The sequence below is a fragment of the Dysidea avara genome, chromosome 5, assembly GCF_963678975.1.
Source record: "Dysidea avara chromosome 5, odDysAvar1.4, whole genome shotgun sequence".
Classification (NCBI taxonomy): Eukaryota; Metazoa; Porifera; class Demospongiae; order Dictyoceratida; family Dysideidae; genus Dysidea; species Dysidea avara.
Window position 1 is genome coordinate 7735131 of NC_089276.1, and position 17502 is coordinate 7752632.

General features: G+C 37.3%; 1 protein-coding gene across 1 annotated transcript in view; it reads left to right on the forward strand.

The window, feature by feature from the left end:
- LOC136254960 (sushi, von Willebrand factor type A, EGF and pentraxin domain-containing protein 1-like) overlaps positions 1 to 17502 on the forward strand; it is a 73072-nt gene that overhangs the window by 40572 nt on the left and 14998 nt on the right. The window contains exons 17-22 of the mRNA XM_066047680.1: positions 2332 to 2493; positions 12166 to 12354; positions 12404 to 12595; positions 12651 to 12839; positions 12895 to 13086; positions 15197 to 15361. Of these exons, the coding sequence (XP_065903752.1) occupies positions 2332 to 2493; positions 12166 to 12354; positions 12404 to 12595; positions 12651 to 12839; positions 12895 to 13086; positions 15197 to 15361 (1089 nt within the window). The remainder of the gene's footprint in view (positions 1 to 2331; positions 2494 to 12165; positions 12355 to 12403; positions 12596 to 12650; positions 12840 to 12894; positions 13087 to 15196; positions 15362 to 17502) is intronic.

Sequence of the window (17502 nt, forward strand, 5' to 3'; positions counted from 1 at the left end):
ATAGTCCATTTATCCCTAATGATAGTACTGTATATTAAGGATCATGAAGGTTTCAGCTTTTCTGGCCAAAAATATCACCCTAAAATCAGTTTCACAACACTTTCATGGAACTTGGAAGTAATGGTTAGGAATAACCAAGCCCAAAAGTGCCTTTGGTATGTACGAGCTGAAACACTTCCAATAAATTTTGAAAATATATTTTAGTGGATTTTTCTACTGACCGCCTGACTGACTGCCTGCCTGACTGACGAACTGATGCCTTCTGACAAGTGTACAAAAATAATGGCCAAGGCTATGGCCTTGATTTTTGACTGTTCGAATTGGCTTCAACCTGACAGGTGCCTTTTGGTGTACTGCAGTACATGCAATGCACACTTTATGGACTTACCTGTGTCCTCATTTGTGTCCCATTCATCTTTGCTGACAGTGCAAGGTGTCAATTCATGGTAGTGCAGTGTATTGGCTTCCCTATGTTTGTAACAGGAATTGTCCGAGTTTTCCTTTGTGATTGGATTATTGCAAAGGTCCTTCTCGTAGTGTTCTTTGTAATGCTGTGTAACAGGCTGAGCATAGCTGAAAATGAAGCATAATGGCCACTTAACTATTTATAGTTGGGGCATGCCTTCAGATGAAAACAATAAGCCTGGCACCATTCTTTCTTCTAATGTGGTATACACAGGTTCACTAGTCACAATAATGTTTTAAAAAGGAAACAAAGAAGTATATGGGAAGATTAGGAATTTTAAGGGTCATACGTACAAATAAAATGTAGTGAAACAAGGGGGGGTCACCTACGCCTGAAGATATACTAGTGGACATTTAATCCCCAATTCAGTCATGGGCAGCTATAGACTAAAGTAGGAGTTTAATATCCACTAGTATATCTTCAGGTGTAGGCAACCTCCCTTGTTTCACTACCTTTTTTAAATGATTCCTAATTAAATTTAAAATTCCTTATTCTTGTAGAATAACGTCTACAATGATTAGATATTGTTTTCATTAAAAATCACCTGTAGCTATTCTGCATTCAAAAGAGTTTTGATTAAGATTTTGATTCCCTGGTATACAAGCTTTCCGCAGCCTTCTTGCAGGTCCCTAATATGACTGCAATGAACAAACTAATGAAACGCACTGATTGACATTTATTGCACATGTTGCAAACTAAATATTTACATCATAAAAAAAGTAAATAAAAAATAAATTCAGTTACTGGTGTACTCCTTCACTGCATTAAATGTCTATTAATGTACGGAATGTCTATTAATGTAAAGGTCTTTTGTTAGAGCTTTGGGGAAAATAATTATGTGGCACATCTATAACCTTGGTAAATTTGTCTTTCTTTTGTGTTGAAATAGAGAAAAAAAAACATTTTATAATATAAGCTTTGCATGATATGGTAGAATGAGGTATTCAATTTGAGTATATAGGAAAATAAAAGTGCTTCTTATACTGTACTGACAAGTGATAGCTAAAGTTTTTGCATAAGACAGCATCATACCATAATTTGCTTTTTCTGTTGTAAAATAATGTTTGCATGCAAAAACTTGTACGGAAATTTCTTACACAAAATATTTTGCATAAGATCAAACTACTCTAATAGAGCAGTCATTCGTGTAAATCAATACGAAAATATTTTTACATGAAAATTTTTATCACGAAATTTTTTTGCAGAAAAATAAAGTGGATTACGGTAGTACTGTATAAACAGATTATTTTTGGGCTTGAACATTAACTGTTTAAATTAGTAAACAAAAATCAGTGAAAAATTCCTGATATTACCATATTGTATTGCTGGTTTATTGCAGTGGCAGATCCAGGGGGGGCACAGGAGGCATGTGCCCTTCCAAAAAGACATTATACAAGATCAAGATACTCTAATAGAGCAGTCAGTAAAATACTCTAATAGAACAATCACCACACATAACAGTATTGACCATTGAGGATTGTCCATAGCTACTGAGTATGAAAACTAGCATCTGCAGCACTATCCCATGCATGAGCATGCTAAGAATCTATTGCAAATGAAATGCACATGGTCTTATGTTTGCCATTCCTTAGGTTCATTACATAGCTAGCATGACTGTCACTTATCCCTATACAACTTTTGATCAATGTAGTTCACTTAGAAAGCAGTATGATTTATGTATAAAAACTAGCTACCCAGCATCAAAAATTTGAGTATGAAATAGCTTTAACTTCTGAGGGGGCTGTGCCCCCAGACCATACCTACTACCCCCCTCCCCCCACCTTTCCAAACCCTGGATCCACCCTTGTATTGCATACTGTATATAGACTATTCTTTAATGTGTTTATCATTGTAACTGTTCACAGTCTGTCCAGATGGCATGGAATATCAGATGTGTGGTTTGAACATCAGTTGTAATGACTTTGGATTTGTCAGAGATTGTAGAAGAACTTGTGAGAGTGGATGTTTCTGTAGTAATGGATCTGTACTTGAGGATGGAGTCTGTGTACATCCTGACATGTGTCCAAGTAAGGAATTATGATATTGTCTGGTTTATATGACAGAGATTGTTGATTAATTTTTGTTGTAAAATAATGTTGGGAGACTATTAATGGTTAACAATGAAGCATTGGAGACTGTAGGATGCCATTCTGGTGAACACAGAAAATATTACCACTCAACTAAATTGAATCTATACCAAAACAACCAAGCTGTGAAAAGGAGTGTGACCCCCAAAAAAGTCAAGTGAAAAGGTGGCAAGGTGGCAGCCAATAAAAGGATGAAATAATATTATAATGCTGACCATTATTACTTCATTATCTAATTTGATATAGATATCTAATCCAAAACAGCCAAGCTGTGAAAAAAGAGTACGGCCCTCAAAAAGACTATGGTGAAAAAAGATGTGAAATCCAAGGTGGTGGCCAGGAAATGGCTGTGATGGTAGGTTAATGGCAAAATTTTTAATAACGACAATTCAGGTGAATTTTGTGCCAAGACCAAGCGGCACCAAAATTCACCTGAATTGTCGTTATTAAAATTTTTACCATTAACCTACCATCACAGCCATTTCTTGGCCGCCACCTTGGATTTCACATCTTTTTTCACCATAGCCTTTTTGAGGGCCGCACCCTTTTTTTACAGCTTAGCTGGTTTGCATTAGATTTCACTCCTTTTTGTATTTGTATACCCCAAAGCTGGCCTATGGCCGGCTTTGGGACTTTTGAAACCTATCTTTTTTTCTTTACCACAGGAAGAAGAAAAGATGAAGCAGATGTTAAATACTTTGAATATTTCTGATTTTATCAGTAAATGTACAAAAATTATATATATAATACGTATATTTATTACAGAACTCTCTACATGGTGGTTTCTTTGTAACTGAACACTCTACAAGGTGACTTCTTCTAGCTGATCTCTCTACAGGGTGAAATGTTTGTATCTGAACTATCTACAAGGTAACTTCTTCTAGCTGATCTCTCTACAGGATGATTTGTTTGTAGTTGAATTCTGTACAGGTGATTTGTTTGCAGCTGAGCTCTTTACAGAATGGTTTCTCAGTAGCTGAACTCTCTACAAGGTAACTTCTTCTAGCTGATCTTTGTACAGGGAGATTTGTTTGTAGCTGAATTCTCTACAGGGTGATTTGTTTGCAGCTGAACTCTCTACATGGTGGTTTCTTTGTAGCTGAACTCTCTACAAGGTAACTTCTTCTAGCTGATCTCTCTACAGGGTGGTCTGTTCATAGAGCTGAACTCTCTACAGGGTGATTTGTTGGCAGCTGAACTCTCTACATGATGGTTTCTTTGTAGCTGAACTCTCTACAAAGTAGCTTCTTCTACCTGATCTCTCTACAGGGTGACTTGTTTGTAGCTGAATTATCTGCAGGGTGGTTTTTAGTAGCTGAACGCTCTACATACAAAGTGACTTCTTGTAGCTGGTCTCTCTACAGGATGACTTGTTTCTAGCTGAACTCTATAGGGTGATCTGTTCATAGCTGAACTCTCTACAGGGTGATTTGTTTTCAGCTGAACCCTGTATATGATGCTTTCTTTGTAGCTGAACTCTCTACAAGATAACTTCTTCTAGCTGATCTTTCTACAGAGCGATTCGCGTGTAGCTGAATTCTCTACAGGGTGATTTGTTTGCAGTTGAACTCTTTACATGATGGTTTCCTTGTAGCTGAACTCTTTACAAGGTGACTTGTTCTAGCTGAACTCTCTACACGGTGAAGTTTTCGTAGCTGAACTCTCTACAGGATGATTTGTTTGCAGCTAAACTCTATACATGATGGTTTGTTTGTAGCTGAACTCTCTACAAGGTAACTTCTTCTAACTGATCTCTCTACAGGGTGAATTGTTTGTAGCTGACTCTCTACAGAGTGTTTTGTTTGCAGCTGAAATCTCTACAGGGTGATTTGTTTGCAGCTGAACTCTCTACAAGGTACCTTCTTCTAGCTGATCTCTCTACAGGATCACTTGTTTGTAGCTGAACTCTCTACATGATGGTTTCTTTGTAGCTGAACTCTCTACAAGGTAACTTCTTCTAGCTGATCTCTCTACAGGGTGATTTGTTTGTAGCTGAATTCTCTACAGGGTGATTTGTTTGAAGCTGAACTCTCTACAGGGTGATTTGTTTGCTTCTGAACTCTCTACAGGGTGACTTCTTCTAGCTGAACTCTCTACAAGTGATTTGTTTGCAGCTGAATTCTATACATGGTGGTTTCTTTGTAATTGAACTCTCTACAAGGTAACTTCTTCTAGCTGATCTCTCTACAGGGTGATTTGTTTGTAGCTGAACTTTCCACAAGGTAATTTCTTCTAGCTGATCTCTGTACAGGGTGAATTGTTTGTAGCTGAACTCTCTACAGGGTGATTTGTTTGCAGCTGAACTCTCTACAGGGTGATTTGTTTGCAGCTGAATTCTCTACATGATGGTTTCTTTGTAGCTGAACTCTCTACAAGGTTGTTGTTATTGTTATTATCTACTTTACCAGTTAGGCACTGGAGGGTGTACACAGAAGGCAGAGCCTGTTCGAGGTGTTTACCCATAGCCTAGGAGCCTAAGCGAAAATCTTTGAGCTAAATATCCTAAAGTGAAACGGGACAAATACCTAGAAGGGGTGAAAAAAAGGTAACTTCTTCTAGCTGATGTCTCTACAGGGGTCACTTGTTTGTAGTTGAACTCTGTACATGGTGGTTTCTTTGTAGCTGAACTCTCTTCAAGGTAACTTCTTTTAGCTGAACTATCTCTTTCCGTAGTTGAACTCCCTACAAGGTATCTTCTTCAAGCTGATCTATCTACAGAGTGAATTGTTTATTACTGAACTTTCTACAGGGTGATTTGTTTGTAGCTGATCTCTATACAGGTTACTTGTTTCTAGCTAATCTCTTGAATTCTCTTCAGGGTGACTGCTCTATTATGATGACTGCTCTATTAGAGTATCTCGATCTCGCACTTGCTACACCAAGTTGGATTTCATGTTATAACTCCGTGGCTTTAAGTACGATTCTTCTAGACCATTGAAGAGCCTTTCTAAGATGATTACTCCATCTGTACAGCGATTTTCAAAGCATTACCCCAAGCGGTTTTTCTGCTAGGCGTGACAAGTAGTCATTTTTTATTAGCTAATCTCGATTGCATAATTGTTACACACTGTTGGTTTTTTCGTTGTATCTTCCTGGATTTTAGCTCGATTTCTTTCAAACCACAAAAGGTTTGAGGTTCATTAGTTAACCTATTCACCCACCGATTTTCAGCTTCTTCCCATAAGCGGTTTACCCTGTAGGCGTGACAACATATTGGTGCTATTTTTCGTGAATAATTGCTAATAACGTTTTGCCTGATTATCGCACTACTGGAGATTTTGTCCATGAAAATCCAATGAAAAAATGTTCACCCTGTGAAAAGTGAAGTTTTCATTGGGTGGCCCCAATGAAATTATACTTTCGTATCATTTTCATAGGAAAATTTTAATGAAAAACCAATGAAAAATTACCAATGAAAATTCCATGAAAAGCAGTTTCACAGATATTTCAGTGGTCATTTTTCATTGGGTTTTCATTAAATTTCCTATGAAAATGCTATGAAAATAAACTTTCATTGGGGCCACCCAATGAAAACTTCACTTTTCACAGGGTGAACATATTTTTTCATTGGATTTTCATGGACAAAATCTCCAGTAGTGTCGTATTCTAGCCAAAGTTGATACCGAGATGCGCCTTTATACTCCCCCTTCTGTGTGCCAAATTTCAAGGCAATCGGATATGGCATTCGCGTTTATAGCAGTTTTTGTAAGTGTGCGAAAAGAAGAAAAATAAGAAGAAAATGAGAAACTAAGCAAAGCCAATTTTTGAAGTCGCACATCTCGGGAACACTTGAAGTGATTTCGCTCAAATGTGGCATGTGGAGTACTGAAGTTGGTGGGCATGTCTGGTTAATCAAGGCAGCACAGAGTTACGAAGGTGCGAAAATTGCGTTTTCTTTCTTCCTGTCAATATATTCACGGGTGTTGCGCACCGGCTTCTTGGGGCATACGAAACACTACCGTGTGTCTTGATCACATCTTTATGTTATTGAAAGCCCCAAAGCCAGCCAATAGCCAGCTTTTTAACTTCCTTTTTATTGTCTTATTTCTCTACTACAGAAATGAGAAGATTTTGTTTGTGTTCTATATGTGTCTGTTTGAATTATTTTTTACTTCTTTTAAAAAAAATCTATAAAAATTACTGAGCTGAACATTCTATTAGTTACTGACTTAACTGAATGTACTACTGAGTGACTTGTTAAATAGCTGAACATTTTACAGACTGACTTGTTGTGTTGCTGAATGTTCTACAGGGTGACTTGTTTGAAACTGAACTCTCTATGGTATGACTTGTATGTAGCTGTACTCTCTACAGCATGACTTCAACGTAGCTTAACTCTCAATGGAGTGAATTTCTTGTAGCTGAATGCTGCTGTACAAGGTAACTTGTTTGTAGCTGAACTCTGTACAGAGTGACTTGTGTGTAGTTAAACTCTTACCAGGGTGAGTTGTTTGTAGCCGAGCTTTCTACAGAGCAACTCTTAATGTAGTTAAAATCTCTGCAGGGTGAATTTCTTGTAACTGAACTCTGTGCAGGGTGACTTGTTTGTAGCTGAATGCTCTACAGGGTGGCTTGATATGTAATCGAATTATCTACCAAGAGATTTGTAGCATACACCTGTAGCTGAACCGTCTACAGGATGACTTGTAACGTAGCTGAACTCTTTACAGGTTGACTTTGTTTGTGAATCATTTTACTAATGGGTGGCTTGTTATGTAGCTGAACTCCCTACAGGGTGACTTGGTTGCAGCTGAACTTACCTGTAACATAGTTATAATTCTCTAGAGGCTTTCCTCTATAGTGCAACTTGTTACATAGTAACATACGTAGCTGAATTCTCTACAGAGAAACTTGTAATGCAGCTAAACTCTTTGAAAAGTGATCTGTAATGTAGCTGAACACTCTAACAGAATAATTTATTATTACGTATCTTATTGCTCTGATAGGGTGACTGCACTATTAGAGTATTTCGATTGTGCACTTACTACATGTAATTGGTTTTCGCATTATAACTCAATGGTTTAAATCCAAGTGTCCTAAACTACTGAAAGATCTTTCTACAATGATCAAGACACACGATAGTGTGTTGTGTGGCCAAGTACAGCTAGTGTGGGCACGCGACAGACAAGTGTGTATTTTACAGGAACCAAGAAAATGCCATTTTCATGCATCCGTAGCTCGATAATGGCAGGACAGAAATTAACCATTTTTGCTGTGGACACCTCCCATTCCAAATTTGAGATGAATTCGCCCATCCATCAATGAGATACGCGCCTTCAAAGTTCATCTTATTTTCTTCGTATTTTTCTCCTTGATCTTTTTCTTCTTCGTCTTGCACACTTTAGAAACATTGTAATAACTCGTGCATGATTTGGTCGATTCACATAAAATTTGGAGAACAGTAAGCGCATAATACTGCACATTTACAGTCCAATTTAGGTACAGATCAGATAAAGAACAAGGGAGTTATGCACGATTTCTCAAAAATCCAAAGGCGATTTGTTGTCACGCCTCCAGGATGAACTGCTTGACAGAATTATTTGAAACTCATGAAGTAACTATCATAGTGCAAACCTTTTGTGGTTTAAAAGAAATTGCATTAACAGTCATGGAGTTATAACAAAAATGCTAACTATGTGTTAAAAGCGCATGATCAAGTTTTGCTAATATAAAGTATTACTTGTCAGCAAATCAGCTTATGGAATCAGCTGAAAATAGGTACAGAGGTAGATTAATTGTTTTAGAACAAGCTTTCAGTGGTTTGTAAGGAATCAGATAAAAAACCACTGAGTTACACTACGAAAGTCAACTAGGTGTAATAAGTGCACGATTGAGATATACTCTAATAGTGTAGTCACCCTAATAGAACATTCAGCTTCATAATAAATCTTCCTATTAGAACGTTCATCTCCAATTTAGTCACCATGTAGATAGTTCAGCTAACAACAAGTTACCCAAAAGAGAGTTCAACTACAATCAAGTCACCCTGTAGACAGTTCAACTACAAAAAAATCACCCTGTAGAGAGTTCAGGTACAAACAAGCCACCCGTGGAGAGTTTAACTACAAACAAGTTACCCTGAAGAGAGTTTAGCAATAAACAAGTCACCCTGCAGACTTCAGCTACAAATAAATCACCCTGTAGAGAGTTCAGTTACAAATAAGTCACCCTGTAGATAGTTCAACTACAAACAAGTCACCCTGTAGTGAGTTCAGTTACAAATAAGTCACCCTGGAGAGAGTTCAGCTACAAACAAGTCACCCTGGTGAGAGTTCAACTACAAACAAGTCACCCTGTAGTAAGTTCAGTTACAAACAAATCACCCTGGAGAGAGTTCAGCTACAAACAAATCACCCTGTAGAGAGTTCAGTTACAAATAATTCACCTGTAGAGAGTTTAACTACAAACAAGTTACCCTGAAGAGAGTTCAGCAATAAGCAAGTCACTCTGTAGACTTCAGCTACAAATAAATCATCCTGTAGAGAGTTCAGTTACAAATACGTCACCTTGTAAATAGTTCAACTACAAACAAGTCACCCTGTAGTGAGTTCAGTTACAAATACGTCACCTTGTAGATAGTTCTACTACAAACAAGCCACCCTGGAGAGAGTTCAGCTACAAACAAGTCACTCTGGTGAGAGTTCAACTACAAACAAGTCACCCTGTAGTGAGTTCAGTTGCAAACAAGTCACCCTGGAGAGAGTTCAGCTACAAACAAGAGAGTTCAACTACAAACAAATCACCCTGTAGAGAGTTCAGTTACAAATAAATCACCCTGTAGAGAGTTCAACTACAAGCAAGTCACCCTATAGAGAGTTCAGCTACAAACAAGTCACCCTGTAGAGTTCAGCAATAAACAAGTCACCCTTTAGACTTCAGCTACAAACAAGTCACCTTGTTGAGATTTCTGCTACAAAGTTGTCTACCTGTAGGAGAGAGGACATGTGATAATTTTCATACAGTATTAATTTTGTTTAAAATGCATCATTATAAAAAAAGTATCCATAGAATTCAGGTCTTGATGTCTTCTCCTTTCTGCAGAAAAAGACAAGTAAAAGAACTACAAAGCTGGCCAAAGGCTGGCTTGGAGCACCAAATTCACCTGAATTGTCGTTATTAAAATTTTTGCCATTAACCTACCATCACAGCCATTCTTGGCCACCACCTTTGATTTCACATCTTTTTTCACCCTGGATTTTTTGGAGACCGCACCCTTTTTTTCACAGCTTGACTGTTTTTTTTTATAGATTAGACTACCTATAATCCCATTTTTGGCTCTTTCTGCTATGCAGCTTGCTTCGGCTGTAAGTCATTGTTAGTATGTAATTAGCAAAACTTGATTGCGTGATTTTTGCACACTAGCTGCTGGTTTTCACACAATATCTTCATTGTTTTTAGCATGATTTCTTCCAAACCAAATAGGATTAAGTTTCAACGGTTACCTACCAATTTTGAGTTTTTCACAAACTCACTTCTTCCACTAGCTTATTATTCTTTGGTGATACTCAAGACAAAGTGTTGTGACAGTTTGTGAAGCATTCACATCCAATCACAGCTATGCAATGTAAACATGTACATTATGCACAGATAATTGGTATTCAATCATAGTTATCCAGGTAATCATTTGCACTCTTTACATTTGTGACTGGATTTCAATCAATTTCCACATCAAACTTGTTTTGTTGGGTCTACTTTTGGTAGATGGATTCTTGTGAGAACGTACCTTTGTATGAGCAGTGGCTATAAATGTGACTGAATATTGGAAAATCACTTATATGGACACATTGTTGATTTGCAGAAGATGTATTTTAATATCTAAAAGTGTTGTAACTCACCAGCCCTGGCAGCTACACATATGGATTTTTCACCACTGATGGACCAATCAAATGGAAAAGGATGGTAATTGAAGGCACCAGATCACAGAGCAGCCTGTCAGAGACAAAAAACAGGCTGGAATCTTACAAACCAGACATATACATCGCACGTTCAGTTCCCTTCTCATCTGTCATGAACACTCAACAGCACAGCCTTGGTGTTGACAGACCTGTATACATGTATGGTGGTTATATAAGCCAACTGTAACACAACCTTCACACACAAGCACATGATATAGCCATTTATTTTACCATTACCCATACAATGCCACTGAGACATTTAGTTTTACATGCAAACTATATATTGGTTTTATTGGTGTAGTGTAGCTACCCATCACAATTTTGCCTGCATCAAAATAAATATGCCAGTATAATAAAAGCATAACAGACTGGAGTGCTATGCCACCATAATGCTAGCGTATTGGGTGGATATTTCAAACTATGGAGCTTGATTCCATTAAATAGATTGATACTCCCTAATACAGCAGTCAGAACTGCAATTCCCTTACTCTAATAGAGCATTCACTGATTAAAATGTTCCAAGATAATTGCAAGAAATGTTGTTAACCTAAAAGCAACACTGAAGAGCATAATAAGTGAAAATTTTGGGAAATTTCTGAAAGTATTTTGGGCAAAATTTTGAGCATACTTGACTCAGGCCTAATCACAATCATTATAGTAGCATTTTGACCATCATTGAAGTCATCTTCTCCAGTAGCTGCTGTGTGATCATATGGTGGTCACTTTAGCATTTCGAATAGTGTTGTACCAATTCCCACTTTTTAGGAAAAACCGATATCCGATATTTTTACCCTATTTTTTATTTATTTTACACTTGTGCATACTCCACTAAAAGTACAGCTAGTAAAGCCAATGCTGTGAGGTTGTACACTTACCTGAACTCAAGTTGCTAGTCAGACAAGTGGGCAAGTGCTCCTACCATCACTGTTTATCATTGTGGTTACCACATAACATGAACAAATTATGTCAATACATGCCAGAGCCTTTAACACCAGCCCTCCAGTGGTACTGCAGCTGCTGAAGCTGAATAGACTATTAATCTGCTGGCCACAGCCCATTACAACCGATTTCCAATTATGGTAAAAGCAGCAAATACCGATCGATTATCGGTACAACTCTAATTTGGAAGCTAATTCACTTTTGGGACACTAAAATAACCATGTTGTCACCAGGTGTTCATTAATTGGTCACAAGTTTTTTACTTGTATAGTTTGATCGGGTAAAGTCATGGCATAGACAAACAATAGATGTTTAATTGTAGCCTCTAACTTGAGTTTACCTTCCCTAAATGTTCTGAGACTAGTATGATTATTGTGTTGTGAAGTAGCTATGCTATGATGTTCCCAACTGTGTCAGAACTGGTGGTTTTACTATACACTTGGATGATGCATACTGTCTCTGGTAGTGGTAGATTGGACCATTCACAGCCACTGCAGGAAAACAGTACTTTCTAGCATCAAGCTTTATCCCCTCAAGTTCACTAGCAGCAGTTGCATTAGCAATTACTCCCAGAACACAAATGATACCTATTTTGTATTGGAAATGCAAGCTAGTAGTAAGGTTATTTAATTTTATTTGTTTATTTAACACAGCAAACAATTACAGGTAAGACTATATAGGTTATTAACTAGTTAGTAACCTCAGTAGGCCTGCAGACATTAATGGATATTATATTAAACAATAGTAATTTTGTAATTTACTTTTTTTTTATTTCCAGTTGCCTGTCCAGACCTCACCGATCCTACCAATGGAATGCTAACTTGTTCATTTGGAGGTGACGGTGTTGCTTATGATGGAGAGACTTGTGATTACACGTGTGACAATGGTTATATTCTAACTGGTAGTGCCACTAGGATCTGTCAGGGTAATGGTACATGGACTGGCACTGAAGTTATGTGCAATAGAGGTAAAATGTATTGTATTACACTTTAATTGAGTCATCTTCTTGTATGCAGTTACTTGTCAAATGCCCCCTAATCCCATGAATGGAATGATCAATTGTTCACTGGGAGATGATGGAGTTCTTTCTTATGAAGACACTTGTACTACAATGTGTAATACTGGGTATGTAATACAGACTGGCGATGCCATGAGGACTTGTCAGAGTGATGGAATGTTTAATGGTACTAGTGCTACATGTGGAAGAGGTGCGTATCATGTAAATATTTTACTTAGTAAGTTAGTTAAGATATTTTCATGTAGTTACTTGTCCAGTGCTCACTAATCCCATGAATGGAATGATCAATTGTTCATTGGGAGATGACGGAGTTCTTTCTTATGAAGACACTTGTACTGCTACATGTGACACTGGGTATATGCTAACTGGTGATGGTATGAGAACCTGTCAAAGTGATGCAAATTTTAATGGAACTGAGGCTATGTGTAATAGAGGTAAACTGTACACATGTTTTACAGTTTGTAATTAATTCAAGTCTTTTTCATTCAGTTCCTTGTTCAATGCTTCCTAATCCTATGAATGGAATGATCAATTGTTCACTGGAAGATGATGGAGTTCTTTCTTATGAAGACACTTGTACTGTCATATGTAACACAGGGTATGAAGTACGGGCTGGTGATGTCATGAGGACCTGTCAGAGTAATATGACATTTAATGGTACCAGTGCTACATGTGGCAAAGGTATGTAACATAATTTGCATGCTATATATTGGTGTTGCAACATCCTGGGCATTGTGCACTTAGTGTATTTCAGCAGTGCACACCCCTAGGGTGCAATGGATGAGGCTACCACTCCACTTACTAAATTCAGACTTGTGATAGCAAGTTGCATGGCCAAGAAAGTAAAATTGGCATGCTGTAAATAAAGAAAGCGCTGTGATGCATGTAGCAATAGTTTTGCAATCCGCACCATGATATTTAAATTTCAGTAGTGCGGATATAAATTTATTCACATCTATGGTAACAGGTTGATAGGTTATTGTACGTTTGTGAGCCAAGGTGCTTAAAATTGTATCATTCACCCAATACGAGGCAAATTGGTGCTGAGAAACTTGCTCTGTCACACACATTCTGATTGATTTCACAACTGTTGTGATATAGCTGCTGAGACTGTAAGGACTATTGTCACAAAGCTTTGCTTATGCTCCACTAAGGTCTAAGACTTTATCCATGTCAGTTGCTTTGATGTTGTTTGCTTATGGTGCCGAATTAAAGTAGCTAGCATTTTGAATTTAGTCACAATTTCTGCATACTAAATTGTTTTAGACCACAGCAAGGTGAAATACTTGAATTTCATTGGCTACTTATGGGTATCTAAATCCTGCAGATCCCTTTTTTATGTCTCAAAAGATGGTGCGATCCAAAACACGGTTATTACATGGCTGTAACATTGGCTATGCATGGGCGTTTAAATGGATAGCAAGTGACTTTACAAGTTACAGGGAGGTGCATTGGGCTTGCTTCTACTAATGAACACTACATTTCTCGTATGACAAGCAGTTGTGAAGGTACAACAACGAGCTGTGGTCTAAATTAGTTAGACATCTAAATACAAGATTCCACAGAATTTAGAAACACTCAGGCCCTGTAGTACTTCGCTTGGGCGCCACAACACAGGACCTTTCAAGTTACTAAATTCTGTAGAACCATGTGTTTCAATGTCTAACTATTATGTAAACACAGATTGGTAAGTAGTAAAAAGGAGTTAGTACCAGTTAAATACTTAATCATACAGTAACGTAGTACTGATTATTGGGGGTTTGCACTTTCTCACAAAAGAAGATATGGACCAGAAATCAATCTCACAATACAATACCTTCATTGCTCCTTAGCAGTGTTGGCTAGGTATAACCAAGCCCAAAAGTTCTGTCAGCACAATTCTAAATACTTTGAAAAAGTTGATACCAATAATTGTTTACAAGTACATGAAAAATTGGAATTTTAAACTAGAGTAGGGACCATAGCACATCGATAAAATAGTACTGAACGAGCTGGAATAGTGCATGATATTAAATCACAGTAAAACAATAAGAAGTGTTAGGTCGCTACTGTGCATTTCCATTATGGTATCTTGAGCACAGTAGGGATATAACACTTCTTATTGTTCTCCAGCTTGTTTTTATCGATGTATTATGGTCCCTACTCTAGTTTAAAATTCCAATTTTTCATGTACTTGTTTGTTAACTTTTTGTAAGTATTTATAATATGACCGGTGAACCCACCCATAGCGCATCAAAAGAAAGAAATGGTGCCACGCCCCCAGCTATATCAATTATCGTCTGAAAAGTGAAGTATCCATTATGCTTTGTTGTCAGCTATGTTCAACCCATTACACAGCAGTATGAATTAATAAGTGTTCAAAAAGCACCCCAGGCCTGCAATCAAAGTAGCCACTATGAAAAATATGGACGATTTCCATTACAAAGGGAAGCCATCATGCACTACCACCAAATCAACACCCTTTTCTGTCAGCAAAGATGAATGGGACACAAAGGAGAACACTGGTAAATTCATGAAGAATGCATTGTATGTGCTGCGGCAGATACACTAGTGGACATTTCACCACTAATTATTCAGTCATGGGTATAGCCTGAAATAGGGATTGAATGTCCACCAGTGTACCTGCAGGTGTAGGAGACCTTCCATGTGTCACTGCTTTTAATGCCTACGATACCTGATTGAACTTAAAATTCCTATTTTTTTCTTGTACTTTGTACCACAACATTAACTAGTTTATCTTCTATAGAAAAATAACTTGCTGCTTATCTTTATATTTATTACCTATCTGCAGAATGCTCACCTGGTATGGAATATCAGATGTGTGGTTGGAACATCAGTTGTGATGACTTTGGAGTTGTCAGAGATTGTAGAAATTCAACTTGTGAGAGTGGATGTTTCTGTAGTCAAGGATATGTACTAGAGGATGGAATATGTGTACATCCTGACTTGTGTCCAAGTAAGTTATTGATAATAACTGGTCTTGTTTGATATTCAAATACATTCATACAATGTTTGTAAGAGATGTGGATAATGCCACAAGTTAATGCATCTTGTTAGTGATGGTATAAAACCAGACCATACAGTGACCTTCAAATAAATAATTTGGAAGTTGGAGTAGTACATTATTTTTGTTGTTAGGTCGGCTTATAGATAAGTCTTCACATTTACAAACATCATTGCAATTAAGTGGTAGAGCAGCTCAGGTATTATCGACCACCATGTGTTTTTGGATGCGATATTTCCTAGAGGAGCAATGAGAGCCGATCATTTATGGCACTATTATGAAGATCTATGACTATAACCTCCATGTATAAAATTTGAAAGGATTTGATTATATCGTGTGGCTGCAGTGACCTAAAAAGCAACTGTCCAAAAAACTTGATGCTCAGACAAAGTGATGTTCGCTCGGATGCCTCCATCTCTACCCTTCCCATGCAACTTATATGCTATTATGTGGTAGTGATTGGTAGAGCTATCCTTGAGCTATCCCGTAATATAAGCAGATTAGATTTTATGAACTAGAATTGCAGATATTGCCTACTTCCCAGACATGGTAACTTGATGAATCGTCGGACACCAAATTGCAATTATAATTTCAGACACAGCTACCACTTATGATTATTTTAGCATTTTTTGAATTTAAGTATAGCACTAGGTTATAAACATTTGAAAACAGCTATTTAAGCACCTGTATGGAGTGATTTTTATCAACTCAAGATGGAAATAGTAGTTACTTCATAATGTAATTTATTGCATCACAATAAATTGAAGATAACATCCATGCTGCAGATGTAGGAATATAAGAACTTGCATATAATTGCTGTGACCTAAGTGCATGCTATGACCTAAGGGTGCGCTATGACCTAAGTGCGTGCAGTAATGTTGAAATGGTTTCAAGCATTACATAATCTGCAAACCAGTTTAACAGGTGGGCTACAGCAACCAACATTTTAATAGCTATAATACATTAGACCTAGAATAGCTACATAAATTGTTCAAATTTATTTTAACTTATTTGAAGCATGGGAGGTCAGAAATAAACTGCAACAATGTACAGAAGATCGCCACTTCTTAATTGCCTTAGCGACTGTTATATTAGAGTAATAATGTGACCGGGCCTGCGAAAACAGGGCATGTGGGCACAAACTACACCCTGTCACTCTACAGGTCATATCTCAGTACTGGAACAGAATATTTGCTTTCTGTAACTTGCATCATAAAGCCAATTAAATGCTACGAGCTGAAAACTACATTGCCATAGCTGAAAACTACATTGCCATAGCATAATGGTACAAAACATTATGAGTGATGAAAGTTTGAAAAAGTAGGCAAAAATCATGTGCCCACATGCCCTATTTTTGCAGGCCCAGTCATGTATATTAAATGCTATACTGTTTCACTTTAAATTAATATAATTTTTGCATTAGAAACTGTCTAAGGGTACCTCAGTATGAAAATTAGTAAAAGTTTCATTAATATACTCTAATAGAACAGTCACTGAGATAATTAGGCAATGGTGACCTTTTATATAGTCTAGAATGGCTACATAAAATTGCTCAAATTTCATGTTTGAAATTATTTTAGATGTGTGATGTCAACTATAACTCAAAACAGTATCTAATGTATTGCAGCCATATGAAGTAACTGCTATTTCCATCTCGAATTGATAAAAATCACTCTATACAGGTGCCTAAATAGCAGTTTTCAATGTTTATCACCTAGTGTTATACTTAAATTCAAAAAATGCCAAAATAATCATAAGAAGTTGCTGTGTCTGAAATTATGATTGCAATCTGGCGATTCATCAAGTTACCACATCTGGGAATTCATCAAGTTACCACATCTGGGAAACAGGCAATATCTGCAATTCTAGTCGAACATCACTTTGTTCTAGCATCGATTTTTTGGCTTTTGAAGGTCACTGCAGCCACACGATATAACCAAATCCTTTCAATTTTTATACATGGAGGTTATAGTCATAGGTCTTCATAATAGTGCCATAAATGATCAGCTCTCATTGCTCTTCTAGGAAATATCACGTCCGAAAACTCATGGTAGTCGATAATACCTGAGCTACTCTATGTGAATGAATGACCA